Genomic DNA, 18,509 nt, shown 5'->3' with positions numbered 1-18,509 from the left:
CACTGGCAAGACCACCTCAGCAGTACTTAACTCAACCCAATTGGTTTCTATGGTCAAGGACATTGTACTATCTCCTGACGATATCCTCGTCAGCTTTGATGTGGTCTCTCTATTCACCAAGGTCCCAGTACCTGATACCATAACAATAATTGAAGATTTGGTCCAACATGGACTGAACCCTGATGTACCTGCGCTGGTTAGGCACTGCCTCACCAACACTTACTATACCTGGAATGGTACCTTCTACAAACAAAATGAGGGCACCCCTATGGGTTCCCCTTGTCACCAGTGACAGCCAATGTTTTCATGGAGAAATTTGAATCAGACGCCATCCAGACATCCACCCTTCATTCCTAGACCACATCAATTCCAGAAACCCATCCATCAAATTCACCAAGGCAGTGGAGAAAGATGGCAAGTTACCATTCTTGGATGTTCTGTTTGAGAGGAGGACTGATGGCTCCTTGGGAAATTCTGTTTACAGGAAGTCCACCCACACAGATTCCTACTTGAAGCCTGATTCCCACCACCACCCGGCTAAAAAGAATTCTCTCATCAAAACATTATACCATAGAGCTCATTGCATTTCTGACCAACACCACCTGACCAGTGAATTAAAACATGTACATCTATCCCTCAAGATGAACGGTTACTCTGGTTCTTCACGTTCTGCAGATGTAGATGCCACTGGTTCTTCGTGTTCTGCAGATGTAGATGCCACTGGTTCTTCATGTTCTGCAGATGTAGATGCCACTGGTTCTTCACGTTCTGTAGATGTAGATGCCACTGGTTCTTCACGTTCTGCAGATGTAGATGCCACTGGTTCTTCACGTTCTGCAGATGTAGATGCCACTGGTCCTTCACGTTCTGTAGATGTAGATGCCACTGCTTCTTCACGTTCTGCATATGTAGATGCCACTGGTTCTTCATGTTCTGCAGATGTAGATGCCACTGGTTCTTCACGTTCTGCAGATGTAGATGCCACTGGTTCTTCACGTTCTGCAGATGTAGATGCCACTGGATCTTCGTGTTCTGCAGATGTAGATGCCACTGGTTCTTCGTGTTCTGCAGATGTAGATGCCACTGGTTCTTCACGTTCTGTAGATGGAGATGCCACTGGTTCTTCACGTTCTGCAGATGTAGATGCCACTGGTTCTTCACGTTCTGCAGATGTAGATGCCACTGGTTCTTCACGTTCTGCAGATGTAGATGCCACTGGTTCTTCGTGTTCTGCAGATGTAGATGCCACTGGTTCTTCGTGTTCTGCAGATGTAGATGCCACTGGTTCTTCACGTTCTGCAGATGTAGATGCCACTGGTTCTTCACGTTCTGTAGATGTAGATGCCACTGGTTCTTCATGTTCTGCTGATGTAGATGCCACTGGTTGTTCACGTTCTGCAGATGTAGATGCCACTGGTTCTTCACGTTCTGCAGATGTAGATGCCACTGGTCCTTCACGTTCTGTAGATGTAGATGCCACTGCTTCTTCACGTTCTGCAGATGTAGATGCCACTGGTTCTTCACGTTCTGCAGATGTAGATGCCACTGGTTCTTCACGTTCTGCAGATGTAGATGCCACTGGTTATTCACGTTCTGCAGATGTAGATGCCACTGGATCTTCGTGTTCTGCAGATGTAGAGGCCACTGGTTCTTCATGTTCTGCAGATCTAGATGCCACTGGTTCTTCACGTTCTGCAGACGTAGATGCCACTGGTTCTTCACAGTCTGCAGACGTAGATGCCACTGGTTCTTCACGTTCTGCAGATGTAGATGCCACTGGTTCTTCACGTTCTGCAGATGTAGATGCCACTGGTTCTTCACATTCTGCAGACCTAGATGCCACTAGTCCTTCACGTTCTGCAGACGGAGATGCCACTGGTTCTTCACGTTCTGCAGATGTAGATGCCACTGGTTCTTCACGTTCTGCAGATGTAGATGCCACTGGTTCTTCACGTTCTGCAGATGTAGATGCCACTGGTTATTCACGTTCTGCAGATGTAGATGCCACTGGATCTTCGTGTTCTGCAGATGTAGATGCCACTGGTTTTTCACGTTCTACAGATGTAGATGCCACTGGTTCTTCATGTTCTGCAGATGTAGATGCCACTGGTTCTTCACGTTCTGTAGATGGAGATGCCACTGGTTCTTCATGTTCTGCAGACGTAGATGCCACTGGTTCTTCACGTTCTGCAGACATAGATGCCACTGGTTCTGCACGTTCTGCAGACGTAGATGCCACTGGTCCTTCACGTTCTGCAGATGTAGTTGCCACTGGTTCTTCACGTTCTGCAGACATAGATGCCACTGGTCCTTCACGTTCTGCAGATGTAGATGCCACCACCGCCATCTAATGCGCGGCGGTTGAACTTGTGACTCTCGGCCCCCGAAGGCAACTGGACATAGGGACAGGTTTGCTCGTATCTCTCAAAGTTCGTAGGTCGAATGCTCGTAAGCGGGTGAGTCCCCGCACGTATTTGACTCTCTTTCACTTTTACTTCCGGAGAGAACACGCAAACCCCAAATCGCACGGGTTTTTTTCCCCGGGGACGGGATAAAACCTGTGCAGAGGATGACGAAAACCTTTGCCAGGGCCAGCCGGCACGCGGCGGACGGGCCCGGCGGCCGGCCCCTTCCAAGTCGTTATTGGCGCTGCACCTGTTGAGGGTGGGCAGCAGGACGTTGCAGGTGATGAGCTCGCGGACGATGGCGCGTCCGGAGCGAGTGGACAGCGTCGGTGGGGGCACCAGCGTGGAGAGGAGAAGCTCCACCATCGCGCGCGTGTAGTTCGCCTGCAGCACAAGGCTCTGCAGGCGGCCGCAAAGCGACAACAACCAACAATAAAAAAAAGGATAAAATAGTTCACAACTACTATACACTGCACTATACACTACACTATACACTGCACTATACACTACACTATACACTGCACTATACACTACACTATACACTGCACTATACACTACTATACACTACACTATACACTGCTCTACTATACACTACACACTACTCTATACACTACACTATACACTACTGTACTATACACTACACTATATACTAAACTAAACAATATATGTATACAATACACTAGACTATACACTACGATATACAACACTACTATACTACTGTACACTACACTATACAGTACAGTACTATACACTACACTATACACTCCACTACACACTCCACCACACACTCCACCACACACTACTATACACCGCACTATACACAATACACCGCACTATACACTACACACCGCACTATACACTACACACCGCACTCTACACAATACACCGCACTATACACTACACACCGCACTATACACGACACACCGCACTCTACACAATACACCGCACTCTACACAATACACCGCACTATACACTACACACCGCACTATACACTACACACCGCACTATACACTACACACCGCACTATACACTACACACCGCACTATACACTACACACCGCACTATACACTACACACCGCACTATACACTACACACCGCACTATACACTACATACCGCACTATACACTACATACCGCACTATACACGACACACCGCACTATACACAATACACCGCACTCTACACAATACACCGCACTATACACTACACACCGCACTATACACTACACACCGCACTCTACACAATACACCGCACTATACACGACACACCGCACTATACATGACACACCGCACTCTACACAATACACCGCACTCTACACAATACACCGCACTATACACTACACACCGCACTATACACTACACACCGCACTATACACTACACACCGCACTATACACTACACACCGCACTATACACTACACACCGCACTATACACTACACACCGCACTATACACTACACACCGCACTATACACGACACACCGCACTCTACACGACACACCGCACTCTACACTACACACCGCACTATACACAATACACCGCACTATACACTACACACCGCACTCTACACAACACACCGCACTATACACGACACACCGCACTATACACAATACACCGCACTCTACACTACACACCGCACTCTACACTACACACCGCACTATACACAACACACCGCACTATACACAATACACCGCACTATACACTACACACCGCACTATACACAATACACCGCACTCTACACAACACACCGCACTATACACAACATACCGCACTATACACACCGCACTATACACTACACACGACACTCTACACTACACACCGCACTCTACACTACACACCGCACTATACACTACACACCGCACTATACACTACACACGACACTCTACACTACACACCGCACTATACACTACACACGACACTCTACACTACACACCGCACTATACACTACACACCGCACTACACACTACACACGACACTCTACACTACACACCGCACTATACACTACACACCGCACTATACACTACACACCGCACTCTACACTACACACCGCACTATACACTACACACGACACTCTACACTACACACCGCACTCTACACTACACACCGCACTATACACTACACACCGCACTATACACTACACACGACACTCTACACTACACACCGCACTATACACTACACACCGCACCATACACTACACACCGCACTCTACACTACACACGACACCACCATAGCCCACGACGTCCATCGGCACCTGCGCTGCGGTGTGCAGGGGCTGGTTCTCAGCGTAGGCCTCGGCGATGCGTGACATCGGCTGCTCGCAACCCGAGTCCTGGGCTCCGGTGGGGGCGCGGCTTGCCGGGGGCCTGTGGCCGGCGGCGGCGGCGGTGCCGGCGGCGGTGCCGGCGGCGACGAGGAGCCTCGATCGTGCCAACCGGAACGTCTCCAGGTGCGTGCTGGCAAGGCGCAGCACCTGCCGGGCCAACTCCACGCCGTCCACCGCTTCCACCCTCCTCCTGCCGACGTGGTGGGGGGGGGGGGGGGGGGGGCAGGGGGTGGTGGGTGTGTGGGGGGGGGGGTTGGTGACTCTCGCCAGTAATAAGGGGCGCCCACGGTTGGCTAGGAGATGTTAACTCCCTCGCCTGGTGTGCAGGAGGTCGTGGGTTCGATTCCTGCCTTGACGCCTGCTGCTGTATATTTGGAGTTTGCGTGTCTCTCTCATCATCATCATCATCATAACGGTGGCTAGGAGATGTTAACTACCTCGCCTGGTGTACAGGAAGTCGTGGGTTCGATTCTGACCATGGCGCCTGCTGTATAACTTTAGTTTGCGTGTCTCTCTCTCTCTCATCACCATCATCACGGTGGCTAGCAGATGTTAACTACCTCGCCTGGTGTACAGGAAGTCGTGGGTTCGATTCCTACCATGACGATGCCTGCTGTATATTTGGAGCTTGCGTGTCTCTCTCATCATCATCATCACGGTGGCTAGGAGATGGTAACTACCTCGCCTGGTATGCAGGAGGTCGTGGGTTCGATCCCGACCCTGACGATGCCTGCTGTATATTTTTAGTTTGCGTGTCTCTCTCATCATCATCATCACGGTGGCAAGGCAATGTTGACTACCTCGCCTGGTGTACAGGAGGTCGTGGGTTCGATCCCGACTCTGACGATGCCTGCTGTATATTTGGAGTGTGCGTGTCTCTCTCATCATCATCATTATCACGGTGGGCTAGGAGATGTAAACTACCTCGCCTGGTACGCAGGTGGATCGTGGGTGGCCTGATTCTGGCCGACCGCTGAAGATCGACACCGGTTCCAGAGTATAACATTGGTCTGGAGAGCCAATCGGCTGAAGGACCAGGGAGCGACGGACAGAAGCGTTATTTTAGACGGTCACAGCATCGAGCGCTTTCAAATGCGCTGCTGCGGCCGTCTGGAACGCCCTTCGCTCCGAGATTAGGAAGCCGCATCATCATCATCTACGTTGACAAACTCATTTCTTTAGATCCGCTTGCTGTGTGTTTAGTTTGCCGTGCTTCACCCAGCACCTCCGATTAGCGCGGCTGGCAACGTACGGTGCAAAAGAATTTCAACATACGTACACACATAGAGACCCACAGACTCGCATATACCTACAGACATAAACATACTCGTAGAGAACCGTAGACTCACACAACCACAGACTCATAGAGACCCATAGACTCACACAACCAGACTCATAGAGACCCATAGACTCACACAACCACAGACATACACATACTCATAGAGACCCACAGACTCGCATATACCTACAGACATACACATACTCATAGAGACCCATAGACTCACACACCCACATACTCATAGACACCCATAGACTCACACAGACACCCACATACTCTAGAGACCCACAGACTCGCATATACCTATAGACATACACAGACTCATAGAGACCCATAGACTCACACAACCACAGACTCATAGAGACCCATAGACTCACACAACCACAGACTCATAGACACCCATAGATTCACACAGATACCCACATACTCATAGACACCCATACTCACACACCCACATACTCATAGACACCCATAGACTCACACAGATACCCACATACTCATAGACACCCATACTCACACACCCACATACTCATAGACACCCATAGACTCACGCACCCACAGACTCAAAGAGACCCATAGACTCACACAGACACCCATCGGATCAGAGACTCAGAGACTCACAAAGATACCCACATACTCATAGACACCCATACTCACACAGCCACATACTCATAGACACTCATAAACTCACTCACCCACATACTCATAGACACCCATAGACTCACGCACCCACAGACTCAAAGAGACCCATAGACTCACACAGACACCCATCAACTCAAATAGAGACCCATAGACTCACACAGAGACCCACAGACTCACGCATATTGAAAACTCTAGATTGACAAACTAATTTCTTTAGAACGGCTTGTTGTTCTCTGTTTAGTTTGTCTTCCTTCCCCCAGCACCTCCGATAAGCGCGGTTTGCTACGCACGATGTCACTGCATCGCTCGCTTTAAAATACGCTTCTGTGGCCGTCTGGAACGCTCTTCTCTCCAATACTAGGACTTGACAAACTCATTTATTTTCGTGAGACAAAGGCGGCAGCGGGGCATTGCGTAGGTCGCTGGCCACCCGCCGGACCCCCCCCTTCGTGTGCCGCAGTGCCCGGAATCGCTGCCGCTGCTACTGCTGGCCCATCGTCAAGCAATTAATTGTAAACAGCTCGTTTAGAGGGGTTCTACGCTACACTGCTATACGCTACACTGCTATACAGTACACTGTACACTACACTATACACTACACTACTATAAACTACACTACTATACACTACACTGCTATACGCTACACTGCTATACAGTACACTACACTGCTATACACTACTATACACTACACTATACACTACACTACTATACACTACACTGCTATACACGACACTGCTATACACTACACTGCTATACACTACTATACACTACACTACTATACACTACCCTGCCATACACTACTATACACTATACTGCTATACACTACACTACTATACACTACACTATACACTAAACTACACACTACACTACACACTACACAATGGGCTGTATGGAGGGGTGCTCGTTAAGAGGGGTTCTACTGCATGGGGGAGAGAGAGAGAGAGGGGGAGGAGGGGGGGGGAGTCTTTATCCTTTATGAAAAACTTCGCTCCGAGCCGCTAATCTCCGTCGCATGACCAACAGGACGACGACAACGACGGACGGCGGACGGGCTGCACCACGCGCCAACACTTTACCGGTGCGCGCCCTCTCCACGGGGGCCCACCCGCGTCACGCCGGGTCCGCCATCCCGAGAGGTCACGTGACGCGGCCAAGGCCCGCGCGGCTCGGTGGCCGGTGAAAAGTCACGGGCCGGATGCCGTGGGTGTACTGGCGACCGGCAGATGCCGTGGGTGTACTGGCGACCGGCAGATGCCGTGGGTGAGAAGTGGCGTGGGGTGACCGGCAGATGCCGTGGGTGAGAAGTGGCGTGGGGTGACCGGCAGATGCCGTGGGTGAGAAGTGGCCTGGGTGACCGGAAGATGCCGTGGGTGAAGTGACTGGGGCGACCGGCAGATGCCGTGGGTGAGGTGCCCGGGGTGACCGGCAGATGCCGTGGGTGAAGTGCCCGGGGTGACTGGCAGATGCCGTGGGTGAGAAGTGGCCGGGGCTAGCGGCAGATGCCGTGGGTGAAGTGGCGTGGGTGACCGGCAGATGCCGTGGGTGAGAAGTGGCCGGGGTGATCGGCAGATGCCGTGGGTGAGAAGTGGCGTGGGTGACCGGCAGATGCCGTGGGTGAGAAGTGGCCGGGGTGACCGGCAGATGTGCCACATGAAAAAAAAAACTCCGCAAAAATATTTTTTGGGTATTTTACCAGGTGAAGCAAGGCCCCACCGCTGAACTACGTAGGCTCCTTTTTTTTTCTTCCAGAAACGACCTGGCCATCGCAAATAACAGCTCGCACAACGTTAAAAGTGCCAGAGTTCCCAGTGGCTTCCGAATACCGGAGGGTAAGGGCGTTCCGGACGGCCGGAGCAACGCGTTTGAAGGGGCTCGATGCCGTAACCGTCTAAAATAACACTTCCGTCTGTGGCTCTTGCGATAAGAGGAGTATTATAACGTCTCTGGCCCGTCAGCCAGAGAAACCATGCCAATAGTTATTCATATGCATTCATTAAATCCACCCCCTTCGTACGTGAAGAGCTCATAAGTGACGTCATCACATCGCTCTCTCTATTTAAGGAACAGAATAGAAGGGGTTTTCCACGCATGTGGCTGTCACCTGATGAAGCTGGTTGTAATTACTGGCGAAACGTCGTGCTCAGGTTGTAAATGTTGTGGCTTGGCTCTCCAACACACAAGCGGTGTGCTGTACTAGTATACTACGCTGTACACTACACTACTATACGCTACACTATACACTACACTACTATACACTACACTATACACCACACTGTACACTACACTACTATACACTACACTATACACTACACTACTATACACTACACTATACACTACACTATACACTAGTGCTGTACTAGTATACTACAATGTACACTACACTATACACTACACTACACTTATACACTGCACTTTACACTACACCATACACTAGTGCTGTACTAATATACTATACTATACACTAGTGCTGTACTAGTGTACTACACTATACACTACACTATACACTACACACAACACTACTATACACTACACTATACAATACACACTACACTACACTATACACTAGTACTGTACTAGTATACTACACTGTACACTACACTATACACTACACTATACACTAGTGCTGTACTAGTATACTACACTATACGCTACACTATACGCTACACTATACACTAGTGGCGTACCAGTATACTACACTATACACTACACTATACACTGCACTCTATACTACACTACACCATACACTACACTGTACACTCGTGCTGTACAAGTAACGAATTGGCCACGTTCTGTTCACGTGACAACCCTTACTAGTTGGCTGTGTCGTGTGGTGGCGGGTTTAACGACACAACATTGATACATTTACTCGATCTAACCAAACAAAAACCCGTATTATGGATATTGGTCGCGGAAGCCTCCAACGTGTTAAACGGACCAATTTTACACAGCAGTTTCATGAAGTGTACAAACTCTGGCCCGGTCTCGTCCTTCAGAGTCAGGCCAGTCAAACAAATCCCGGGGCGTTGGCAGACGTTTAAACTCAAACTATTTTTTTACGGTTACCACGTAGCTCTTTTATTCCAGGGATGACTTCGCCTACCAGAAATGATGGCTCACACGAAGTGGGGCCTATCATCATCATCATCATCACGTGGAGATTTATCGCTGCCGAATGCTCTAAAACGCGTGATTTTAAAATGTGGAGGACCCGGAAAAAAAAAAGTCCCCGGGGAGAGAGGGAGGGAGACACGCAAACTCCAAATGCACAGCAGGCGTAAGGGTCGGGATAGAATCCACAAGCTCCTGTGTACCAGGCGAGGTAGTTAACATCTCCTAGCCACCGCAGATGCCCTAACAACATGCGCGTGCATAAGCGGGTGTGCTTGCAAAGTGAAAGTTGGGTCCGTAATTCACTTGAGCCTCTTACTACTGAACCAAATGACCTCATTCATGGACTTATCGACCGATTTGGGAGATGCGCATTGGGGTTCGGGTCACAGCGAGTACGCGGTATAACCAAAATCTGGTCTGGGGAAGCAATGATATGGTAAAGAATCAGCAACACCACCACCGCCACCATCAACATCGTCACTTTGATCCGAATTCTCACACCTCCAGAAGCTCTTAACTCACCCACCCACTCAGCCACCAACCCACCCACTCAGCCACCCACCCACCCACTCAGCCACCCACCCACCCACTCAGCCACCCACCCACTCAGCCATCCACCCACCCACTCAGCCACCCACCCACTCAGCCACCCACCCACCCACTCAGCCACCCACCCAGCTACCAAGCCACCCACCTAGCCACCCACCCACTCAGCCAGCCACCCACCCACCCACTCAGCCACCCACCCACCCACTCACTCAGCCACCCACCCACTCAGCCACCCACCTACCCACTCAGCCACCCACCCACCCACTCAGCCACCCACCCACTCAGCCACCCACCCACCCACTCAGCCACCCACCCACTCACCCACTCAGCCACTCAGCCACCCACTCAGCCACCCACCCACTCACTCACCTACCAACCCACTCACCCACTCACTCACCCATTAATCCACTCAGCCACCCACTCACCCACTCACCCAGTACTCACTCAACCACTCACGCAAACACTCACCCACTCACCCACTCAGTCACTCCCTCACTCACCCACCCACTCACTCACCTACCAACCCACGCACTCACTCACACACTTACCCACTCACTCACTCACCCACCCACACACTTACCCAACCACTCACCCACTCACTCATGCACTGACCCACTCCATCTCACTCACTCACACACTTACCCACTTTCTTACTTACTCACTCACCCACTAACCTACTCACCCACTTACCCACTCACTCACTCACCAACTCACACACTTACCCACTCCCTCTCACTCACTTACCCACTCATCCACTCACCCACCCACCCGCTCTCTCACTCACTCACCCACCCACCTACTCACACACTTACCCACTCACTCTCACTCGCCCACCTACTCAATCACCCACTCACCACTCGCTTACCCACTCACGCACGCACTCACTCACCCATGAATCCACTCACCCACCCACTCACCACTCACTTACCCACTCACCCGCTCACAGTCACCCCCTCACTCACCCACTCAGCTAAGGACAAAGACCCCCCTCCCCCCGGTATAGCCTTTAACAGACCGTTGGGGCAAGTGCTGTAAGCGAGTAGCAGCACCCTATGAAGGCCGACACAGCACACGAGGTGGTGGTCAGCCAGTGCCACTCCAGGACGCCTTCGGCTCCCTTGTGGCCAGGGGCGGAGCTACAAAGGGGGCTGGGGGGGGGGGGGAGGGGGGGCTCAGCCCCCCCTGAAATTTTGGGAAAGTCGGTAATCGGGATAACCGGATATCCGGCTGCTGCAAAATGCTGCAGGCTGCCCCCTTTGTGCTGCCCTGCAGGCTACCATCTTGTGTGCTGCCCTGCAGGCTGCCATCTTGTGCTGCCCTGCAGGCTGCCACCTCGTGTGCTGCCCTGCAGGCTGCCACCTTGTGCTGCCCTGCAGGCTACCACCTTGTGTGCTGCCCTACAGGCTGCCACCTTGTGTGCTGCCCTGCAGGCTGCCACCTCGTGCTGCCCTGCAGGCTGCCATCTTGTGCTGCCCTGCAGGCTGCCAGCTTGTGTGCTGCCCTGCAGGCTGCCATCTTGTGCTGCCCTGCAGGCTGCCACCTTGTGTGCTGCCCTGCAGGCTGCCATCTTGTGCTGCCCTGCAGGCTGCCACCTTGTGTGCTGCCCTGCAGGCTGCCACCTTGTGTGCTGCCCTGCAGGCTGCCACCTTGTGTGCTGCCCTGCAGGCTGCCATCTTGTGCTGCCCTGCAGGCTGCCACCTTGTGTGCTGCCCTGCAGGCTGCCAGCTTGTGTGCTGCCCTGCAGGCTGCCACCTTGTGTGCTGCCCTGCAGGCTGCCACCTTGTGTGCTGCCCTACAGGCTGCCACCTTGTGTGCTGCCCTGCAGGCTGCCACCTTGTGTGCTGCCCTGCAGGCTGCCACCTTGTGTGCTGCCCTGCAGGCTGCCACCTTGTGTGCTGCCCTGCAGGCTGCCACCTTGTGTGCTGCCCTGCAGGCTGCCATCTTGTGCTGCCCTGCAGGCTGCCACCTTGTGTGCTGCCCTGCAGGCTGCCACCTTGTGTGCTGCCCTGCAGGCTGCCACCTTGTGTGCTGCCCTGCAGGCTGCCACCTTGTGTGCTGCCCTACAGGCTGCCACCTTGTGTGCTGCCCTGCAGGCTGCCACCTTGTGTGCTGCCCTGCAGGCTGCCACCTTGTGCTGCCCTGCAGGCTGCCACCTTGTGCTGCCCTGCAGGCTGCCACCTTGTGCTGCCCTGCAGGCTGCCACCTTGTGTGCTGCCCTGCAGGCTGCCACCTTGTGTGCTGCCCTGCAGGCTGCCACCTTGTGTGCTGCCCTGCAGGCTGCCACCTTGTGCTGCCCTGCAGGCTGCCACCTTGTGTGCTGCCCTGCAGGCTGCCACCTTGTGTGCTGCCCTGCAGGCTGCCACCTTGTGCTGCCCTGCAGGCTACCACCTTGTGTGCTGCCCTGCAGGCTGCCACCTTGTGTGCTGCCCTGCAGGCTGCCACCTTGTGCTGCCCTGCAGGCTGCCACCTTGTGTGCTGCCCTGCAGGCTGCCACCTTGTGTGCTGCCCTACAGGCTGCCACCTTGTGTGCTGCCCTGCAGGCTGCCACCTTGTGTGCTGCCCTGCAGGCTGCCACCTTGTGCTGCCCTGCAGGCTGCCACCTTGTGCTGCCCTGCAGGCTGCCACCTTGTGCTGCCCTGCAGGCTGCCACCTTGTGTGCTGCCCTGCAGGCTGCCACCTTGTGTGCTGCCCTGCAGGCTGCCACCTTGTGTGCTGCCCTGCAGGCTGCCACCTTGTGCTGCCCTGCAGGCTGCCACCTTGTGTGCTGCCCTGCAGGCTGCCACCTTGTGTGCTGCCCTGCAGGCTGCCACCTTGTGCTGCCCTGCAGGCTACCACCTTGTGTGCTGCCCTGCAGGCTGCCACCTTGTGTGCTGCCCTGCAGGCTGCTTGAGCGGCAGCCTTTCGAACTTATCGAACTTATTAGCCACGTCAGCGGCTCCGACCCATTAATAAACTCCGCGTTCAGAACCAATTTGTGACGCCCATTGGAAAACATGACACTGGGTATCTCAGAATATTGAAGTCAGCCCCCCCAAAGTCAAAATCCTGGCTCCCCCCCCCCCCCTCCGCTGCTTGTGGCGCTGTTCACACATCGCACCGCGTGCTCATTTGAGGCCAAGTCGACCTAGGGGAGTCCCAGGACTGGTTCAAATATTAGTCACCGATGTTCGCTGTGGCGCAGGGTGCCAAACCGCTGCACCAAAGACAAAGGTTCCCCCGATAGCCTGCAACCGACCGTTGTGGGAAGTGCTACCTGTGAGCAGCAGCAGCAGCAGCAGCAGAGCCCTGTGAAGGCCGGCACGGCGTATGAGTTGGGGTGGAGTGGGCCGGCCGGCCGGCCGGCACTCACGCACCGGGTACTCATTTCAGGCTTTGGGTCGAGCTCATCGACTTTTTGCTGTTACCAGGTAAGGCCCCCCCGCCCCCCCGCCCCGCGCTGAGCTCTAAATGCACACGTTAGCTCTTTTGTCGGAAGCAACCTGGCCATCAGAAATGATGACCCGGGGAACAAAAAATCCACGCGACCACGGGGAGAACGTGCAAACCTGGGAATACACAGCAGCAGCAGCAGCAGTCGGGGTCGGGATGGAACCCACGTACCTCCTGTATACCTGGCGAGGTAGTTAACATCTCCTAGCCACCGTGATGATGATGATGATGAGAGAGAGAGACACGCAAACTCCAAATATACAGCAGGCATCGTCAGGGTCGAGATAGAACCCACGACCTCCTGCATACCAGGCGAGGTAGTTAACATTTCCTAGCCACCGTGGTGATGATGATGATGAGAGAGAGAGACACGCAAACTCCAAATATACAGCAGCAGGCATCATCAGGGTCGGGATCGAACCCACGCACCTCCTGCACACCAGGCGAGGTAGTCAACATCTCCTAGCCACCGTGATGATGATGAGAGAGAGAGAGACACGCAAACTCCAAATATACAGCAGCAGGCATCGTCAGGGTCGGGATCGAACCCACGCACCTCCTGCACACCAGGCGAGGTAGTCAACATCTCCTAGCCACCATGTTGATGATGAGAGAGAGAGAGACACGCAAACTCCAAATATATAGCAGCAGGCATCAGGGTCGGGATCGAACCCACGACCTCCTGTATACCTCGCGAGGTAGTCAACATCTCCTAGCCACCGTGTTGATGATGAGAGAGAGAGAGAGACACGCAAACTCCAAGTATATAGCAGCAGGCATCAGGGTCGGGATCGAACCCACGACCTCCTGTATACCTGGCGAGGTAGTCAACATCTCCTAGCCACCGTGTTGATGATGAGAGAGAGAGACACGCAAACTCCAAGTATATAGCAGCAGGCATCAGGGTCGGGATCGAACCCACACACCTCCTGTATACCTGGCGAGGTAGTCAACATCTCCTAGCCACCGTGATGATGATGATGATGATGAGAGAGAGAGAGAGAGAGACACGCAAACTCCAAATATACAGCAGCAGGCATCGTCAGGGTCGGGATCGAACCCACGCACCTCCTGCACACCAGGCGAGGTAGTCAACATCTCCTAGCCACCGTGTTGATGATGAGAGAGAGAGAGACACGCAAACTCCAAATATACAGCAGACGTCGTCAGGGTCGGGATCGAACCCACGATCTCCTGTACACCAGGCGAGGTAGTCAACATCTCCTAGCCACCGTGATGATGATGATGAGAGAGAGAGAGACACGCAAACTCCAAATATACAGCAGCAGGCATCGTCAGGGTCGGGATCGAACCCACGCACCTCCTGCACACCAGGCGAGGTAGTCAACATCTCCTAGCCACCGTGATGATGATGAGAGAGAGAGAGACTCGCAAACTCCAGATATACAACAGGCGTCGTCAGGGTCGGGATCGAACCCACGATCTCCTGTACACCAGGCGAGGTAGTCAACATCTCCTAGCCACCGTGTTGATGATGAGAGAGAGAGAGAGAGACACGCAAACTCCAAGTATATAGCAGCAGGCATCAGGGTCGGGATCGAACCCACGACCTCCCGTATACCTGGCGAGGTAGTCAACATCTCCTAGCCACCGTGATGATGATGATGAGAGAGAGAGAGACACGCAAAATCCAAATATATAGCAGCAGGCATCAGGGTCGGGATCGAACCCACGACCTCCTGTATACCTGGCGAGGTAGTCAACATCTCCTAGCCACCGTGATGATGATGAGAGAGAGAGAGAGACACGCAAACTCCAAATATACAGCAGCAGGCATCGTCAGGGTCGGGATCGAACCCACGCACCTCCTGCACACCAGGCGAGGTAGTCAACATCTCCTCGTCAACCGCGGCGCCCCAGGGGACGGAACGCTCCGGCCACGCACCTGAACCCGTCCGCCATCTGCAGCATGGCGCTGCGCACGAGCCGCGGGAACTCCTCGTCCGGGCTGACCCGGCGGTACCAGGCGAGGATGAAGTCACGGACGATCTTGTCCACGGTGCCCTCCATCTCCCTGAGGAGGTGCTGCTCCTCCTCCTTCTCCCCCTCCCCCTCTTCCCACACCTCCCACTCCACCTCCTCGTCGTCGTCGTCGTCGGAGTCAGGGTCGGAGTCGGAGTCGGAGTCGGAGCCGGGATCGTCGTCGGTGGCGAAGACGCGGAGGGAGAAGAGGTGGGAGCAGGAGGAGGAGGCGGAGGAGGAGGAGGAGGAGGCGTGGCCGCGGGCGCTCGCCCCGGGCAAGGTGCGGCAGCGGCGCGGGGGAGCGGGCCGTGAGCGGGAGCTGGTGGTGGGCAGGGTCTGCGAGCTTCCGGCTCCTCTCATTCCACCGCCGCCTTCTTCGCCTTCACGGACACCGCCACCGCCGCCACCACCACCACCGCCACCACCATCACAGACACCACCTCCTCTGCCACCACCTCCATCACGGACACCACCTCCTCTGCCACCACCTCCATCACGGACACCACCTCCATCACGGACACCACCTCCTCTGCCACCACCTCCATCACGGACACCACCACCATCACGGACACCACCTCCTCTGCCACCACCTCCATCACGGACACCACCACCATCACGGACACCACCTCCTCTGCCACCACCTCCATCACGGACACCACCACCATCACGGACACCACCTCCTCTGCCACCACCTCCATCACGGACACCACCACCATCACAGACACCACCTCCTCTGCCACCACCTCCATCACGGACACCACCACCATCACGGACACCACCTCCTCTGCCACCACCTCCATCACGGACACCACCACCATCACGGACACCACCTCCTCTGCCACCACCGCCATCACGGACACCACCTCCTCTGCCACCACCTCCATCACGGACACCACCTCCTCTGCCACCACCACCATCACAGACACCACCTCCTCTGCCACCACCTCCATCACGGACACCATCACAGACACCACCTCCTCTGCCACTAACTCCATCACGGACGCTACCACCTCCACCTCCTCCTCCAACATCACAGACACCACCACCTCCACCTTGGGCGGATCCTCCATCACCTCCGTTCAAAGTGGCTTCAGCAACACCTCCCAGGCGTCTTCTCAAAGCGCCACCTCCACCACCACCACGGACACCTCCTCCTCCTCCTCCTCCTCCATCGTGACCGGCTCCTCCATCTCTGCACGGAGGGGGGCCTCCTCCATCCCCAGCCCTCACAGCGACTCCACCTCGCGCACCTCCGTCAGGAGCGGGCCCCACAACCCGCGTCCAACCTCCTCCTCCTCCTCCTACTCCATCGTCGTCGTCGTCATCGTGATCTCCTGCATCAAGTCCAACGACACCACCACCGCCGCTCCCCTCACGGACAAACTCTCGGCCGTGACCACCGCAAGAGCCACCGGCCCCATCGCGACCTCCTCCTCCTCCTCCTCCTCCATCGTTTCCGCCACCAGCCCCCGCGCAGGGCCCACCGTGGGCCGCGGCCTTCGAGTCCCACCGACGGCCGCCGCTCGTCGCCCGGCCGGCCCCCTGGCCGGGGCGCTGGCGGTCGCCCGGGCCGAACAGCAGCTCCTGGAGCCAGGCGAGGGCGGCCGGAGACGGCGGCCGGGGCGGCCGGCGCCGCCGCGGCGCCGGCGCGGCCGCGGCCGCGGCCGCGGCGGCCGGCGCCGAGAGGCGGGACGCGGCCCAGCGTCCGAGGGCGAACGCCGAGCCGAGGGCGGGCGGCACCCACCACGCGCTCAGCGCGCAGTAGCACGGCGCCAGCAGGAGCAGCAGCAGGAGGAGGAGCAGCGGCAGCGGCGGCGGCGGCGGCGGCGGCGGCCGATGATGCCGTTGTTGCTGCTGCTGTTGTTGTTGTTGTTGATGTTGTTGTTGCTGCTGCTGTTGTTGTTGTTGTTGATGTTGTTGTTGTTGCTGCTGTTGTTGTTGGTGATGTTGTTGATGTTGTTGTTGATGTTGTTGTTGGTGATGTTGTTGTTGATGTTGTTGTTGGTGTTGTTGTTGATGTTGTTGTTGCTGTTGTTGGTGTCGGGGAAGCGCCGGAACCGGCGGCGGCCTGCTGCGGTCGTCGGCGGGATGCATCGCAGGCGCCGCCTCCTGCCCCGCGCCGCTACGCGTCCCTCATGGCGGCTCGGCGATTCTGCGCGCTCCGTGCGGGCGACGCGGCGGTTAGCGTAAGGGTGACCGCACCGCGAGCGATTCAACGAGCGGGGGAACGGTGGCGCAGCGGTTGACTCGCCCGGTGGCCCAGCGCCCTCTCGGGTCGCACCGGCGAGGTTTCCGTCGCAGTGCGAAGCCGACGCAGGGGGCGATACATCGGCTGGCATCACATTCAAACGAATGTGATGCCAGCGGTGGTCACAGACGAGAGCTGGTCTACCACAAATGACAGCAGCTCACAACAAGTGGCGGCTCATCATCGTCGTCGTCGTCGTCATCGTCGTCGTCGTCGTCATCCTGTGGGAATTTCCAGCAGCAGCCGAATACTCTAAACGAGTTGATTATAAATGTGGAGGGGGAAAAACCGGAGGGCGCGTGGCCACGGGAGAGACAGAGAGAGACACGCAAACTCCAAATATACAGCAGCAGGCATCGTCAGGGTCGGGATCGAACCCACGACCTCCTGTACACCAGGCGAGGTAGTTAACATCTCCTAGCCACTGTGATGATGATGATGAGAGATAAGCAAACTCCAAATATACAGCAGCAGGCGACAGGGGTCGGGATCGAACCCACGACCTCCTGCACACCAGGCGAGGTAGTTAACATCTCCTAGCCACCGT

General features: G+C 55.1%; 2 protein-coding genes across 4 annotated transcripts in view; both read right to left on the bottom strand.

Annotated features, from left to right (window-relative positions):
* Positions 1–16,073, bottom strand: part of LOC116955857 (uncharacterized) — a 42,489-nt gene extending 26,416 nt beyond the window's left edge. The window contains exons 1-3 of the mRNA XM_076053701.1: positions 15,638–16,073; positions 4,650–4,911; positions 2,656–2,804 (exon numbers count right to left, since the gene is read on the bottom strand). Coding sequence (XP_075909816.1) covers positions 2,656–2,804; positions 4,650–4,911; positions 15,638–15,762 — 536 coding nt within the window. The 5' untranslated portion in view covers positions 15,763–16,073. The remainder of the gene's footprint in view (positions 1–2,655; positions 2,805–4,649; positions 4,912–15,637) is intronic.
* LOC142906264 (uncharacterized) lies at positions 16,066–17,326 on the bottom strand. 3 transcript variants are annotated; one of them, XM_076053704.1, is made up of 3 exons: positions 16,674–17,326; positions 16,578–16,613; positions 16,066–16,544 (listed from the first exon to the last, which is right to left on the bottom strand). In XM_076053704.1, the coding sequence occupies exons 1-3, from the start codon at positions 16,782–16,784 to the stop codon at positions 16,071–16,073; spliced, it is 621 nt and encodes a 206-aa protein (XP_075909819.1). In that variant the 5' UTR covers positions 16,785–17,326; the 3' UTR covers positions 16,066–16,070. The 3 variants fall into 3 exon arrangements, with proteins under 3 accessions (XP_075909819.1, XP_075909817.1, XP_075909818.1); XM_076053702.1 differs by lacking the exon at positions 16,578–16,613 and having other exon boundaries at positions 16,066–16,577; positions 16,626–17,326; XM_076053703.1 differs by having other exon boundaries at positions 16,066–16,613.
* Between the last annotated feature and the right edge of the window lie 1,183 nt (positions 17,327–18,509).

Source organism: Petromyzon marinus, chromosome 62 (genome assembly GCF_048934315.1).
Source record: "Petromyzon marinus isolate PM22_M1 ecotype Great Lakes invasive population chromosome 62, UKy_Petmar_22M1.pri1.0, whole genome shotgun sequence".
NCBI classification, from domain to species: Eukaryota; Metazoa; Chordata; class Hyperoartia; order Petromyzontiformes; family Petromyzontidae; genus Petromyzon; species Petromyzon marinus.
This window is presented reverse-complemented; position numbering and strand designations above follow the sequence as displayed.

Bases quoted from the DNA above. Each gene is read 5' to 3' on its own strand.
- LOC142906264 (XM_076053702.1), bottom strand. From the start codon at position 16,784: ATGGAGGATCCGCCCAAGGTGGAGGTGGTGGTGTCTGTGATGTTGGAG. The intron at 16,578-16,625 runs GTGGTGGCAGAG...GTGGCAGAGGAG, and splicing joins AGGTGGTGTCTGTGATGGTG to GTGGTGTCCGTGATGGCGGT.